Source organism: Xyrauchen texanus, chromosome 49 (genome assembly GCF_025860055.1).
Source record: "Xyrauchen texanus isolate HMW12.3.18 chromosome 49, RBS_HiC_50CHRs, whole genome shotgun sequence".
Lineage (NCBI taxonomy): Eukaryota > Metazoa > Chordata > Actinopteri > Cypriniformes > Catostomidae > Xyrauchen > Xyrauchen texanus.
In genome coordinates, this window is record NC_068324.1 from 12,988,061 (window position 1) to 13,005,033 (window position 16,973).

General features: G+C 39.0%; 1 protein-coding gene across 2 annotated transcripts; it reads left to right on the forward strand.

Annotated features, from left to right (window-relative positions):
- Window positions 1-4,589: 4,589 nt before the first annotated feature.
- Window positions 4,590-14,820, forward strand: rad52 (RAD52 homolog, DNA repair protein). 2 transcript variants are annotated; one of them, XM_052122796.1, is made up of 11 exons: window positions 4,590-5,090; window positions 5,953-6,054; window positions 6,135-6,228; window positions 6,349-6,416; window positions 8,545-8,663; window positions 8,822-8,897; window positions 8,973-9,250; window positions 11,646-11,842; window positions 11,982-12,059; window positions 14,127-14,354; window positions 14,695-14,820. In XM_052122796.1, exons 1-11 carry the CDS (start codon window positions 5,028-5,030, stop codon window positions 14,754-14,756), a joined length of 1,365 nt encoding a protein of 454 aa, XP_051978756.1. In that variant the 5' UTR covers window positions 4,590-5,027; the 3' UTR covers window positions 14,757-14,820. The 2 variants fall into 2 exon arrangements, with proteins under 2 accessions (XP_051978756.1, XP_051978757.1); XM_052122797.1 differs by lacking the exon at window positions 11,982-12,059.
- The last annotated feature ends 2,153 nt before the right edge of the window (window positions 14,821-16,973 follow it).

A 16,973-nucleotide genomic window follows, 5' to 3' on the forward strand; every position in this document is an offset into this window, starting at 1 on the left:
TCAAAATCTAAGGTACCATTCACTCCCATTATAAAGCTTGGAAGAGCCAGGATATTTTTTCAGATTGTGTTTGGCTGAAAAAAGAGAGTCATATGGTTTGAGGGTGAGTAATGGTTTGAGGGTGAGTAAATTATGGGATAATTTTGATAAATTAATGTAAATTAATGGGATTAATTTTGGGTGAAATAACCCAATCCTCATTGGGGGGCGTACTGCTTTCAGCCATCTCAGAAGTGAGGGGGACAGAATGTTCTGCGTAAGAACAGTAAAATTGAAGTAACCATGTTTTCTGCATCTTGACTTTGACATAATTGTATTTATAGCATACTTATATGGATTAATTTTAGCAGGCCCGGCCCCCAATCAGGCTAATCAGCCGAGGAGAGGGATAACTGCAGCGGAATGCGGCAGTTCGAGAGAAAGAGAGCTGCACGCAGCTGCCGTGTGTGTATTTGTGTTAGTGTCTTTTTGTTTAAATGAAATATTATTTGACTGTTCAGCTAAACAGGTTATTTCTCTCTCTCCTTTCTCTCTCTCGCTGCCGCTCTACTTTGCCCTATCCCGCTCCTATTTTTTTGTTTGTTTTTCCCACCCCTCGTCCCCCTCCCTGCCCTATTTTAACTTGTACCTGTATATGTCATCATTATTGGAGTGAATGTCTCGGGTAATTGTCAAACTGGGCAATTGAACTGGAATGCTTTGAATAGCTGTGGGGGACATGCTCCCCGCACTCTTTAAAAAGGTGATTTGTGTCCTCTGCACTTTTCCAAGCTAAACCCATAACGAGTCCAAATGGTGGATTTGTATACAATATTATTTATGTTTTGTTACTTTTGGCTGATGAGCAACCATCCAGCCAATCATAGGTGAGTTTCATGAGCTGAAAAAACACTTACGTAATAGGCCGTCAGTCAGACAGTCTAATCAACATGGCTCCGTTCATTTCTACAAAATTGCTTTCAACAATGCTCATTTATCCATGTTTTTTATCGGCATTGATGTTGATCTAAATTAATAATCTAGAGATGTGAGGAGTCACGTGATGCCATGCGAGGATCAGACATGTGAATGGCGAGCTCTGCGCACTTTACTAGTTTTAATAACTTTTAATGACATAAACCAGTGAGATTGAATACACTCTGTTCCATAACTGTTTTAGGAGGACAATATGTCAAATAATTCAAATCCTCAGGCTCTGGAGACATTAAAAGACACTTACGTGCTCAGGCTGACACCCCTGAGAAGGACGTGGATCAGGGAGTCGATTTGGTCAGAGAAATGCAGGAAATGCGGCAAGAGATGTTGAACATTTCGGCCATGCTGACAAAGGTTGTTGCTGACTTGGAAGATCTTGCTGTGATTCGTCGACCAAGAACTCCCATGGTGGTGAAATTTACTGATGTGGTCACAAGAGTGGGGATGTCAAGAAACAGATCGATTATCTGGAGTCATCAGAGAGGGAATTATCTGATAATCTGCTAGCAACCAAGGTGGATTTGGAGTGTGTCTGGGAGAAGTTGGAAGACATGGAAAACTGTAGCCGGCAGAATAACGTCCATATCGCAGGAGTCCCTGAGGGAGCAGAGGGACAGAATGTTGTGTAATTCCTGGATGGGCTCTTTCTGAATCTGCTTGACATAGCAGGCCATAAGCTGGAAATCGAGTGAGCTCACAGGGTTCTGGCTATGGCAATTCAAGCCAACTTTCTGAGATCATCCGATAAAGATTCTGTGTTAAGTGAGGCGAGTAAAGGAAGGCTTTCTTGGAAGAACCACAGCATTTTCTTGTTCCCAGACTTTGTGAACTCGGCAAGAGAAACGTGATCGATTCAAGGAATGTAAGAAACTTTCCATGCCCACAGCAAGCGATGTCCTTCATAAAGTCAATGGAGTGAGTGGGTCGTTTTTGTGGTACTCAAGTTGCAGTCGAATGGACCGGCTCACTGAACATTCGCTTGACTCTTTGAAGATTCTGCATGCTCTTTTTGTGCTGGTTCCGCCTAGCTGCTGGAGTTTATTTTGTGGAGTATTTCTGGCAAAGTCATTGTATGTTATTTGCTTGCACTCATGTTGCAACCAAATGGACTGGCTCACTGAACATTCATTTGCCTATCTGAAGAATCTGCATGCTCTTTTTGTGCTGGTTCCACCTAGTGGCTGGAGTTTATTTTGTAGAATAATACATCGTCAGGAGAGTTTTATGGATGAAGCTACATGCTCTTTGTTTTTATTCTCCCTATTAGCTGGAGTTTGTTTTATAGATTCTTTATTTGCTGTGTAATTCTGTCTCTTCTGACTTGAGTAATCTGACGGCAAAGTTGTCACGGATGTTCTTGTAGGCGTATAGACAGTTTTTTTGCTGTTTGTTTGGTTCTGGGCAATGTTCGGGGTTTGACTGTTGATTTAATGTTGGAATGTGGTCTTTATAATCCTGTTATAAATAAGTCTTATTTTGGCTAATATTTATTCACCTAACGTAGATGATCAGGGCTTTTTTATAGATCTTGAAGGGATGTTGCAAGCTGCTGGCACCCCTCATGATATAATACTGGGAGGAGACTTTACTCTATTGATGGACTAAGTCATTGATCATAGTGAAGCAAAAGTGTGCAAGCCCCATAGAGCAACAGTGATGCTTCACAAGATGTTTAAAAAATCTTGGTCTTACAGATATTTGGCGACTTTTGAACCCATCTGATAGGGACTATAATTTTTTTCTTCAGTCCATGAGATTAACTCTAGAATAGATTTTTTTTACATATATATAAGTCCCTCATTTGATCTGTTGTTGATTGCTCAATTGGAAACATTTTATTCTCAGATCACACCCTGGTGTGTTTAGAGGTGTTGCCACATATGGAGAAAAATAAATCATATAGTTGTTGCTTTAATGTATCCCTTTTGCAAAATCCTTAATTCCAACTAATGCTAAAGGCCGAAATCAATGTCTATATGGAGACCAACTGGTCCACAGTATCCTCTGTAGGCATGGCTTGGGAGGCACTTAAGACAGTTCTTAGGGGCTGGATCATACAGTATGCCTCATTCACCAAAAATCCAAAGCACAAGAACTTGTGGAATTGGAAGGGAATATTAAAAGTGCCGAGGCAGAGCTGAAGCGCCATTTCATTTCATTTTCGAATGTTGTCTAATGGCCTCAGAGAATTGACCCAGTTGAAATTCAGATATAATGCTATTTTGTCACGGAAGGTGGAGTTTTGGCTATTCAGGGCAAGACAGTAATACATTGAGCTGGGGGAGAAAGCAGGGAAGCTTTTGGCTAGATATATAAAGCAGAAAGAGTCTTTTTCTACCATTCCCTCAGTGAAATCTACTGAAATCAACTACCTGCTCCAATCTCTCCCAGTAGATGTCCCCCTCTCTTATTTCAAGAAATTTGTTTGCATAGCAAAGTCCTTCATTTGGAATGGTAAACGTCCCAGATTACAATTCAAGTACACAGGCTGATTGACAAATGTGGGCTAGGCCTACCCAAGATTTTGTTTAATTTTTATGCATTTGGTCTCAGACATTTGGCTCATTGGTCGCTTCCACCTGAGAGAGAGCACCTCTCTTGTTTTGTTTTGAACAGGAAGTTCTTGCCCCTATTTCGCCATTGCAAAGCCTTTCTATTTAACTATCCGGAGAAGTTAAGTTACATCCCGTTATCTCGCATTTGCACTTGGTATGGACAAAAGTGTTGAGATCTTTTGAAAATATGGTTCTACATTTTAGGATTCCCAGATCTCAGTTTTTAGGTATTTAGGAGTAGCTTACACCCCCCTAAAGCGGCAGATACTCTGGGAGTGGTGATTACTGCTTTTGGAAAAGGTCATGAAGCATCAGTGTATTACTCCCTGCTAATTCAGAGTCTGGGGGACGGAGCTTCAACTTCTCTCAAGAGATAATGGGATAAAGATTTAAACTTCGTATTGGAGGAGGGAGTGTGGGCTAGGATTCTAAAAAACATTAAGTCTACATCTAGAGATGCAAGGGTGCACCTTATGCTATTTAAGATTTTATATAGATTTCATTGGACCCCCTCTAGATTGTACCTGTTTTTTTACCTCTGTATTGGTGTGCAGTCAACAAACAGTAGGAAAAATATAGATATGCTGTGTTCCTGGAACACTTTCACTGAAGTGAATAGATATGTAGACATGCTTTTTTATACATGAAAACGTATAGACGTTATTGAAAATCCTAATTATTATAAGACTATTATAAGATTATTAAAAGATTGATGTCTTTTGATAAAAGTCATGCTCAACAACTCAAAAACTGTAGGGAAATGACAATTTTTTTTTTTTTACTTAAACACATTCATTAGAAACAGCTCTTCATTTGTGATGTCATTAAGACCAGCATTTAATCTGATTTACATTTTTATTGATCAGTAAGTTTTTTGGCTTCAATATTTTTGAAAGAAAAGAGAGTACATAATCTCTTGTTTTTTTTTTGGCACCATGGTGTGTTCCAAACACCCCAAAGCAAATAGAACTGTGCTTTAAAATGGCTATATTAGAAGCAGGACAAAACAGTAGATAATGATATACTATGGCAAGCCCTTTTAACATTTAAAAGCAAAGTTTGACTATCCGGAATTAACATTGTAGATTTGCCATAGATATTCTCTCTGTTACATGATTTTCAAAGCGCTGGATTTGCTCCTGTCTTGATGACGTTTTACGTACGAGGCAGTGGGTGGGGCGGCGTAAACATTTTGGCGCGGGATTTTTTTAAACGCTGAGGCGGGTTAGATAATTTTGCTATTCAAATGTCATCAGTATCTTTGTTGTTAGATAGTTGCCGTAGTAACCTGAACTAGCAGCTCATCAGTTCCACTAAGAACGGGTTGTCTCAAAGCGGGAAATTATATGTAAATCAATATGGATTTATAGTGTGTAACGTTAAACATCCTGCTATTTCAGTGTGCGTGGCGACATCTGCTCGCATTCTACACGTGCAGCATCGTTTGTTAAGAAAATACTGAGACAGCTTTTAGGATTTAGCTATCAGAAATCACGCATGGAGCGTTGCAATGGGAGGCCAGAGGAGAGGACCCCTCAAACAAACACGTCTTTCGGGCAGGTATGTGCTTTGAAGGAAAATAATAGGCACTGTAAGGGGATGTTAAGACCGAACGCGTTGTTCTTGCACTGAAAAATCTAGACGCAACGGAAATAACAGAACACGTCGTGTGTCTCGAGACGCGTTTTAACAACTCAAATTCTTTAAAGGGTGTTGATTTTTTTACAAAAATTAAATTCGACGTGTCCCTCCTTTTCTTAGAAAAGATAAATAGTCGTTACAGTGAGGCTCTTACAGTGGAAGGGAATGGGGCCAGTCTGTAAACGTAAAAAATCTCACTGTTTCAAAAGTATAGCCACAAGATGTAAACAATATGTGTGTTAACAGGATTTTAGTGTGATAAAATCACTTACTTGATTTTTCTGTGTAAAGTTACATCCAGTTTACAACTTCGTTGTCATGACAACATAATGCCGTAAACCCCAACATACTAAAATTACAGTAAAAACGGATTTTAACAACTTCACAACTTAATACGGAAATTTTAACAGAAGAATTAATGTAAGTGCTTTAAAAAAATTATAAGCTTCACATTTCTGTCTTTTAAACTCTCCAAAATTGGCCCAATTTACTTCCATTGTAAGTTACTGTAACCAAAATTAAAAAAAATTTTTTTAGCCCTCTGTAAAAATTAGGGACAAGTCAAAATGTATTTTGTGGTAATCGCTTCTGAAATAACAACTGGACGTGTCGCAGTGGACAAAGGCGTCCATCTAGCACTTGTTTACAAAGAAAACTTTGGTAAAAGAGCCTACTCTTGACACATAAATGTATTTGGTGTGAACGGCCCTTATGTTCACATGTCTTGAAAACACTTTGACAGAGTCTAGAATCTAGTTTTGTCATGTTTTTTGTGCTGTAGTATGCATATACTGCAGAGGAGTACCAGGCCGTCCAGAATGCTTTACGGCAGAGACTCGGACCTGAATATATCAGCACCAGACCGGCTGGAGGTGGACAAAAGGTGAGATGTCAAGTGTTCCTTCATGTTCTTCTTTTATACCTATACTCTATTGACCAGTCATGCCTTTTGACTTTTTGCAGGTGTGCTATATTGAGGGCCACAAAGTTATAAGTTTAGCCAATGAAATGTTTGGGTACAATGGATGGTCGCACTCAATATCTCAACAAAATGTTGGTAAGGACACTATCATGATTGCAATGACCACATGTGCACAGATACCCAAACATTACCTCTGTTGTTGTGTTGATTTAGTCTAATCCCTATTGTTTTTAAATGTCTTGTTAAATGTTACAGACTTTGTGGACCTTATCAATGGGAAATTTTATGTTGGAGTTAGTGCATTTGTGAAAGTTCAGCTAAAGGTAGGTGTTCTGACAAACTGCAAATAGACAATATACACCGATCAGCCACAGCATTAAAGCCACATGCCTAATATTGTATAGGTCCCCCTCATGCTGCCAAAACGGTGCCAACCCGCATCTCAGAATAGCATTCTGAGATGTTATTCTTTTCACCACAATTGTACAGAGCGGTTATCTGAGTTACCGTAGACTTTGTCAGTTTGAACCAGTCTGGCCATTCTCTGTTGACCTCTCTCATCAATAAGGTGTTCCAATCCACAGAACTGCTGCTCACTGCATGTTTTTTGTTTTTGGCACCATTCTGATTAAATTGTAGAGACTGTTATGTGTGAAAATCCCAGAAGATCATCAGTTATAGAAATACTCAAACCAGCCCATCTTGACCAACAAATCATCCATGCAATTATCTACTCATCTAATCGTGTGGCAGCAGTGCATAAAATAAAGCAGATATGGGTCAGGAGCTTCTGTTAGTGTTCACATCAACAATCAGAATGTGGAAAAAATTTGATCTTAGTGATTTGGACCATTGCATGATTTGGTGCCAGATGGGCTGGTTTGAGTATTTCTGTAACTGTTGTGTGTGAAAATCCCAGGAGATCAGCAGTCTCTAAAATTTACTCTGAATGGTGCCAAAAGCAAAAAACATCCAGTGAGCGCCAGTTCTGTGGATGGAAATGCCTTGTTGATGAGAGAGGTCAACAGAGAATGGCCAGACTGGTTTGAACTGACAAAAGTCTAGGGCAGGGATGGGGAACTTTGAACGGGCGAGGGCCAACATTTTTATTTCTCCATTCTACCGAGGGGCTGGATTTCAAATCCAAACTCTAACAATGTACACCCCTTTACTCAATTTCCTCATTGTTGTGGGTAATCTATGCACAGCTAATGCAGTGTTCTTTTAAATGTTTTGTTACCTATATTAAGATTTTTATTTAACAATATTTATAAAAACTGATATTATTATTTAGTAACTTGTGTTTTTACTAAAACATGCCGTTCACATGTAAAAATTCATGTTTAATTGACAAGCAATATACTTCAGAATTTTCAAGAAAATGTATCTAATTTACATTGTCTACATTTGCAACAGACAAACACAAAAATGAACAGACAACATTTTTCAACCCCTCCTCATAAAACAGCTTATAGGTATTAGGTATAGGGACTAAATATTATCATCAATAACAGTACTGGATACAAGAACATAACGTTTCAGTGCATTAATACAAAACATTTCAGCACCACAACATGCACGCATGGACCAAACAGTCCCGTGCGTCAGAGAACATTCTCTCTATTCGCAAGACTTTTCAGCAATCATTCGGGCATCTCAATCATTAATTTCTTAAAAGTTTCTCCCTCTTAACAACTTTTTCATTTTTCACAAGCATGAGCAAAACAGCATTAGATGTCTTTGGTGATTCCTGCACTGTCACAGATTTCTTAAACTTTTGATGCCTTTTACCCTTGTATTTTATTTAGCCTTTACATCTGTGAGGAGAGCAGCTCTGGTGTATGTATCTCTCATACTGCTAGCCTCTGATTACTTGATCAATGGTGTATTTGTGAATCAAATTGAAATCTTTAATGACAGATTTTGAATCCAGGCAAACAAAAGACATGGGTTCCCCTGCATACTTTAACAATAGCACGTCGCTGGCAAGCTGAGGTAAAATTTATCTTAATTTACCTTATAAATGATGAGCAAGTGTAAAATGTTGCATGCTAGAATCATAGAGCGATCAGAAGGTCTGTTAAAAACAAGTGACCTCTTCTGGTCAATAGTTGTAATAACATAAACTGAATGCAATCTTTACATAATCCCTTTTTCAATTAAATAAAATCAATCCTCAGTCTTGTCCGACGGGCCATATTCAATGATACAGAGGGCCGTATATGGCCTGCGGGCTGTCAGTTGCCCATCCCTGGTCTAGGGAATCTCAGATAACCGCTCTGTACAATTGTATTGAGAAGAATATCATCTTGGAATGCTATTCTGAGATGCGGGGTCAGAGCTGTTTTGGTGGCATAAGGGGTACCTACACAATATTAGGCAGGTGGTTTTATTGTTGTGGCTGATCGGTGTAGATTGTATAAGCATTATAAAATGATCTCATTCTCATAGGATGGCTCGTACCATGAGGATGTAGGCTACGGGGTGAGTGAAGGTCTCAAATCCAAAGCTTTGTCACTGGAAAAGGCAAGAAAAGAAGCTGTCACAGATGGATTGAAGAGAGCGCTGAAGTAATAATGGCTAATGGTGGAACGTCAGCAGCATATTGCTTATTGGTTTTTAAGAAGGATGTGTTATTTTTCCAGTTTTGAAATGGCATTTCAGTAAATTATTATAATTGTAATAAATAAAATGAATGAAATTTATTCTTTGCAATCTGACCTTTCAGGTGTTTTGGAAATGCGCTTGGAAATTGCATTCTTAATAAGGAGTACCTAATAGCCATCAATAAACTACCAAAGCAGGTAAGAAGAGTGCAATCCTATAAAAAAAATTGCATTAGTTTGCAATGTACCTGAATTTTATCCCTGTTATGGCAGCCACCACCTCCTATAGACCCGGACAAGACCAAACGCTGCGATGGTGAGCCATCCGTGGAGAAGGCCAGGTACAACAGCTTGGCTCAAGCCAATGGCTGGGGTTTGACCAAGCCGGAAGAACCAAGCAACATTCCCTTACAGCAGATGGGAGTTCAGCCTGTACAAGAAGGGCTTGAAAGTGGCACTAGATCCAGGATTTCATTCACAACCATGGCACCACATTCTGGCAATACTTCAGCTCACCAGGATGTTGAAAACAGGCCCAGCAACACCTCAAGGTGATAAAATGTAAAGTTGAAGTCAGAAGTACACCTTAGCCAAATATATTTTAACTTAGTTTTTTACAAATCCTGACATTTAAACATAGAAAACATTCCCCGTCTTAGGTCAGTTAGTATCACTACTTTATTTTAAGAATGTGAAATGCCAGAATAATAGTAGAGAGAATTAATTATTTCAGCTTTTATTTCTTTCATCACATACCCAGTGGGTTAGAAGTTTACATACACTTTGTTAGTATTTGGTGGCATTGCCACTCGAAGTCTGTCTTGTTAGCAGCTAATTCCCTCTCCAACGACTCCAGATAATCAGTTTCTCGACATCCCCCACTGTTGTAACCATCTCAGTGAATTTAGTCTCCATGGTAGTGATTGACTAACGTATTGCAGCAAGATCCTCCAAGTCATCACAGACATGCTCGACAGATCACGCTGAATCTCTTTCACCACACTGGCCAAATTGAGTCCTGGGCTTTCGGCCTGTTACTCAAGGGCTTCCGCTTGAGCATGTAAGTGTCTCTTAATGTCTCCAGAGCCCGAAGATTTTGAATTCTTTGACATAATGTCTTCCTAGAAGAGTTAAGTATCAGAGTATTGAATCTCACTGGTTTATGAGATAAAAATTATTAAAACTAGCAAAGTGCGCAAAGCTTGCCGTTCACACATCCGACTCTCGCATGGTGCCAGGCGACTCGTCTTGGCTGATTTCTTTTGATTTTCCCATGATGTCAAGCAAAGAGGCCTCGAGTTTGAAGGTAGGCCTTAAAATACATCCACCAGTACACCTCCTATCAGAAGCTAACTGGATATTTGTCTAAAGGCTTGACATAATTTTCTTGAATTTTCCAAGCTGCTTAAAGGAACTGTTAACTTAGTGTGTGTAAACTTCTGACCCACTGGAATTGTGATTTATAGTCAATAAAAAGTGAAACAATCTGTCTTGAAACAATTGTTGGAAAAATTACTTGTGTCATGCACAAAGTAGATATCCTAGATAATTGCCAAAACTATAGTTTGCTAATATGAAACCTGTGGAATGGTTAAAAAATTTGTTTTAATGACTTCAACCTAAGTGTGTTAATTTCTGACTTCAACTGTATATGGTGCTTTCATACAAATTAAAAATCGCCACTATCAGTAGACTGAACTTGGATTGAACCCAGAATATTCCTTTAAGGCCAATTGTTGATTACCACAAAATTATTTTGACTTGCTCCTTGTTTAATAAAAAAAGCAGTTAAGGCACTTATAATGGAAGTTAGTAGGGTCAGTCCATAAACGCTAAAATACTTGGTTTCAAAACCATTGCCACAAGACGTAAACATGATTTAAGTTGTCATGTCAATGAAGTAGCCAGATATTATTGAAACGTTATCCCTACAAAAGGATGCAGGCTTTTTTCTTTCTTTTTTTTTTTTTTTATGTGACTGGTATACATTCTAGTAACATTGTTTCTGTCTTTGACCCCAGCAAAAACATGTTGTGAAACCAATACTTAAATGTTAGGTATATACACTCACTGATCACTTTATTAGTTACTTTGGTTTATGTTCACATCGACCATCAGAATGGGGGAAAAAATGTGATCTGAGTGATTTCGACTCTGGCATGATTATTGGTGTCAGGTGGGCTGGTTTCAGTATTTCTGTAACTGCTGATCTCCTGGAATTTTCACACACATCAGTCCCTAGAATTTACTCAGAATGGTGCTAAAAACAAAAAACATCCAGTGAGCGGCAGTTCTGCGGATGGAAATGCCTTGTTGATGAGAGAGATCAAAGGAGAATGGCCAGACTGGTTACGGTAACTCCAATAACCCCTCTGTACAATTGTAATGAGGAGAATAGCGTCTCAGAATGCACAACTCGTCAAACCTAGAGGCCGATGGGCAACAACAGCTGAAGGCCACGCCGGGTTCCACTTCTGTCAGCAAAGATCAGAAAGCTGAGTTTGTAGTGGGCACAGGGTCAACAAAACTCGACAGTTGAAGACTTGAAAAACGTAGGCTGATCTGATGAATCTTGATTTCTGCTGTGGCACACAGATGGTAGGGAAAGAATTTGACGGCAACAGCATGAATCCATGGACCTAATCTGCCGTGTGTCAACTGTCCAGGCTGGTGGCACTGGTGTAATGGTGAGGGGATTGTTCCTGAAACACCTTGTGGAATCCATGCCATGAGGAATTGAGGCTGTTTTGAGAGCAAATGGAAGCCTTACCCAGTATTAGTATAGTGTTCTTAATAAAGTGCTCAGTAAGTATAATTTCTAGCAAATAAAATGGACTTGGGGTTTCTGAGACCCCAAAGAGAACATGAGGGTTAATTGCACATTAAGGTGAAACACTAGTTAGCCAGCTGCACTTTTGTTAAATTTGCTTCTCTCTGTGCTCTTAGGTCAGCTGCTGACATGGCTGAACTGTCCTCGTCTGATCCTCTGCTGGAATCCAAGCAACAGAGGAAGCTGAGACAGCAGCAGCTGCAGCAAAAGTTCAGACTGGAAATGGAGGCTAAGAAGTTGCTACAGGGACAACCACAGCAGAAAACGGCACATTCAAATCCTTCTACAGGGCAGCCACTGCATTCTAAGCAAGGTGCAATTTGAAAAATTTAAGCACAGTTGGTCAAGGTGTAATGGGTTCATGTTTTAACCATGAATATAAAACATTCAGGCCTTGGCCTGGAGTAGGATCAGGTTTATTGCATTCTCCATTGGTGGGTTTATCGTTTTAGGTCAGGCTGTAGGTCCCAATAACCACAGTACTCCAACTGGACACCTGGTGACAACTAAGCAGGAGGAGTGTCTGGCTGGTAAGGAATATTTTTAGGAAAGATAAGGTCATGGTACATGTTCCTTGGGAACATATGGTCTAAAAAAATTATCATATCTGCACTAACATTGATTGGAATACTGGGTGCTTTGATTGGTCTCATTAATCTGGTGAAATACACTGTATGAGCAAACATGTGGACACTCAAACACCACGGCCACTTTTACTTGAGTACTTAATTTCAGAACCATTGGCATAAATTGGTCCTCCCTAAAAGCTTCCATTCTTCTGTGAAAACTTTACACTACATTCCTTCTTTTTCTCCCCAATTTGGAATGACCAATTCCCACTAATTAATAGGTCCTCCTGGTGGCACGATTACTCTCCTCAATCCGGGTGGTGGAGGACAATCCATGCATCTTATCACTTGACACTCTCTGCATGACACCACGGAAACTCACAGCATGCGGAGGCTCATGCTGCTCTTCGCAATCCACGCGCAATTTACAACGCGCCCCAATGAGAGCGAGAACCCCTAATCACAACCACAGGGAGTTTACCCCATGTGACTCTACCCTACCTGGCAACTGGGCCAATTTGATTGCTTAGGAGACCTGGCTGGAGTCACTTAGCATGCTCTGGATTCAAACTTCCGACTCCAGGGGTGGTAGTCAGTGTCAATACTTGCTGAGCTACCCAGGCCCCCTACACTACATTTCTGAACATGGCAGCAGGGATTCGCAGTTGGCATTCCAATCCATCCCAAAGGTATACAATGCGGTTCAGGTCTTGGCTTTGTGTGGTGCAGTCAAGTTCTTCCAAACCAGACTCTGCCAATAATTTCTTTAATGGACAGTTTCTGTAACAGAAAAGGGCCCTGAAGACATGAAGTGTACCTAGAAAGACTTGGTGACTCTTGTGAGATTGCTTTAAAGGAATATATCTGGTTTAGTACAAGTTGATCAATCGACAGCATTTTTGGCATAATGTTAATAACCACACAAATGTTTTAACTCAGTGAGGCACTTACAATGGAAGTGAATGAGGCCAATTTTTGTAGGGTTTAATGGCAGAAATGTGAAACTAATACTTTTACAAAAGCACATGCATTAATTCTTCTGTTAAATCTTGTATATTATTTGAGCTGTAAAGTTGTTTAAATCCTAATGTTTGCGGGATTACTGGGTTGGAGCGTTATGTCGTCATGGCAACAAAGTTGTGATGTTAGAACTCAGGATATAACAGAAAAGGTTAGTAAGGACTAAAATCATGTTAACATATTGATTATTTCTTTTGACTACTTTTGAAATGTTTATGCGTTGGCGCCTTTAATTTTTATTGTAACCTTGATTTTTCCTTTTTTAAGAAAAGGAGGGATGGGTTAATTTTATTTGTATTTTTTTTTTGTGGTGATCAACATTATTCCAAAAATGCTGTGGATTTAGCGTTGCTTGAGCTCTGAATGTTGCTTTAATGGAAAGTATGGAAGTCGACTGAACAAAGCCAGAGGATTTTAAAGAAATAGATCACCCAAAGATGAAAATTCTCTCATCATTTACTCACCCTCATGCCATCCCAGATGTGTAAGACTTTCTTTCTTCAGCAGAACACATACAACAAGTTTTAGAAGAATATTTCAGCTCTGAAGGTCCATACAGTGCAAGTGAATGGTGACCAGAACTTTGAAGCTCCAAAAAGCACATAAAGGCTGCATAAATGTAATCCATACGACTCCAGTGTTTAAATCCATATCTTCAGAAGTTATATTTTTTAATATCAATCTCCACTGTTGACCAGCCCCAACCAGTAGGTTGCTGAATGTGAATGTCACTTCCACACCAGAAAGTGAAAGTGTAGAATTTTAGTACAAAAGGACTTGAATATTGATTTGTTTCTCACCCACACCTATCATACTGCATCAGAAGATGTGAATTTAACAAATGGAGTCATTACTTTTATACTGCCTTTTGTTCTTTTTGATGTTCAAAGTTTTGGCCACTATTCACTTACATTGTATGGACCAACATAGCTGAAATGTTCTTCTAAGTGTCTTTGTGTTCAGCAGAAGAAAGTCATTCACATATGGGATTGCATATTTCTATCTCAGACCCAGAAATATGGGACTTCACTCTAGATGGCATCGATATGCTTGACGATCCCACAGGAGGCTCTTCGGAACCTTCTCGTCCCACCACACCGAGCCAACACAAGATGATGACACGCAGCAAGACCCCTCAGAGAGCCCAACCCCTGAGACCACCAGCCCAACCCCAGGGACATGTTGTTCCTCAAGGCCAGGGAGGATCTGGACAATTCAGATTGTCAGTGGGAGCAGGTAAGTTTTCATGCAAGATCATTCTCAAAATGAATACATGGTCATTCATAAACTTTAGATTAAGGCAAGTGTGTGTGTGTGTGTGTGTGTGTGGTGTGTGCTTGTATACTTGTAAGGGCATGACCAGCTCTAGTTTTGCCTCTTCAGTCATGCATACATCACCCATCCCAATTAATATAAATAGCCAGGGATGTAGCACTCTCATCGTAATTCTATAACCAGAGTTTACTTGTTGGTTTTGCTTGTTCATTAAGGAGAATAACGTTTTACCTTTCATATGAATATGTAGCTGCTTGCATAATGTGGACATGTGTAAATGTTGTTCTAATTGTTAATTAAGGTGGACAACAGAGTCCATACAGACAAGGCCAGATGATGAAGAAACGAAGACTGGACACTTAACACTTTTCTTTTAGAAATTTAAAGCAGTTTTAATTTATTTTTATATGTTTGCTATTAATTTGTGAATATGAAAAGGTAATAAATGTGTCATGACCTTTTGACAGATGGAGCACATGCTGTTTGTAATACCATTCTCTTGTCTTGTCATTGACTACTTTGAGCTTAGCTTGTAATGAACTTGGAATATTCCATTAACACAATCAACAGGATTTATGGCAAAATGTTGATAGCCTCAATAAAATGGTTTAAATTGTAATATTGGATATAACTTCATACAAATAAGATTAGTGAGCACACTAAATCATGTTAACATGTATACTGTTTATCTCTTGTGGCTATACTTTTGAAACAATATGCATTTTAGCATTTATGGACTGGTCCTGTTTACATCCATTGTTAGTCCCTTACTGTAACTGCCTTTTTTTTTTTTTTATTAAATGAGGGACAAGTGAAAAATATATTGTTGATCAACATTATGCCACACTTCCTTTCGATTGAGCTTAACTTGATCATTCATTTCTATGAAATACACTGAGAAAATAAAAAGTCAAAAATGTTTTATTAAGCCTTTGAATATATACATTTTTTTTTACAAGACTGAAAACCATAGTCACCAAAACGTTCAACCTTGGCTGAAAATAAATGACAAACACATTAGCAGCAGCAATTGTTTTTTTTCCCCCCTCTCTTGACCACATAAATGTAATGCTGTTTGTCTACAGGTACAGGTGTGAGTTAGATAGTGAAAACATGCAGTTTTCTGAAATGGTAATGTGACTGACAACAGGAGTGTGTGCTTGTGATTATTAGTGGTATTTTAAAACTTTTGGTCAATTAAAGAGGATTTACAGACAGACAGATTTGTGCACTCAAGTATCAAAAGAAACAAGTAACCCTCAGTCTGTTAAACCTTTAAACGGTGCAGATTCTGCATTGCAGTAACAATTTCCTTCTCTAGAGAAGTCAAGTGGCTCATTTCAGAGGTGAGAGGAAGTCACTTCTGCAAACAATTGGCACTCAATTCGTGGCTTAATAAAAATTATTTTGGGGGAGTGATATGAAGACAAATTGGTGCTGTAGTTTAACACTGTACTTCCTTTCTTGCTGCATCTGAAAATGCACCATGTTGAATCTTTAAATATTACACAACACTCTCCATGAATAAAATGTGAGAACATATATCCTATTTTAGTTAGTGGCCAAAATCAAGCGAATGTAATTCCTTATTTCATTCACCTCCACAGGTTTGCATGGGCTATGAGCTTGTGTCAGACAGGGGAAGACATAATCCTGTGGTTTAAGGCTAGCTTCATTCAAAGTGACCGCAACATTATAATTTGATGAAATATGCTTTCATGAAAAGAGGCTGACAGGATGCCCCCCAAAACCAAATTAACCTCTTCATCCACCTAGATACAAAAATAATGGTGGGGATAGGATTAAGTGGTGACTGTTTATATAAGATACACAGTATATATATATTTTATCATAAATGATATGAAAACTCACAAATGAACAAAGCTATGAAATATGTGTAAGTATGAAGAGCTATAAAACCCTGCTTTAACCTTCCTCAATTGCACATCTTCCATTCTAACCCAACTTCTTTTGAAAATTATGTTAATTTTAGAGCAAAGAGAAGACCCCAATACTTACATTAATAGACAGCTTTGTTTTTTAATGGGAATGAAAATGAGGCTGTGAGGACTTACCATCTCTTCAATGGCAAGGACAGTATAAAGCTCCTAGATCACATCTGATGTCCCACAATTCATTCTGTTTGGAGTTCTTTGTATACCGAATGTTCTTGAACAGTACAGCCCATTAAAGACACTGCAAGTCTATCCCTCAGTCTCGTTGTCATTCCCATTAAAAATCAAAGATGGCATTAGCCTGAATAAGGTCTATTACAGAGCAATAAAGCCTTACATTTCTCTAAAATGCATCAATTTGTTATTCCAGCATCCCTACCTTCTTTATCAATCTTCCCATCAATCCAAACTCAGACATGTAGGATACACATTGTCAGCACCCGTTTAAAAGTTGTGTTGGTAGCATAGTCATCTCTCCCTCTCGGTCTATCCATTACTAGTATGTATCTCTTTTGTATTAGGGTAAACAGCAGATGCCTAGCTGGATTTATTCTGCAGCACTCGTCCCACTGCTGTTCATTGGTTACACTGCTGACTTTTATTACAATAAAGATAGAACCCATAC

What these genes read in the sequence shown, in the direction of transcription:
- rad52 (XM_052122796.1), top strand. Translation starts at nt 5,028, where the DNA reads ATGGAGCGTTGCAATGGGAGGCCAGAGGAGAGGACCCCTCAAACAAAC. An exon ending in AATATCTCAACAAAATGTTG is followed by an intron (nt 6,229 to 6,348) that starts GTAAGGACACTA and finishes TAAATGTTACAG; the next exon opens with ACTTTGTGGACCTTATCAAT. An exon ending in AGGCCCAGCAACACCTCAAG is followed by an intron (nt 9,251 to 11,645) that starts GTGATAAAATGT and finishes CTGTGCTCTTAG; the next exon opens with GTCAGCTGCTGACATGGCTG.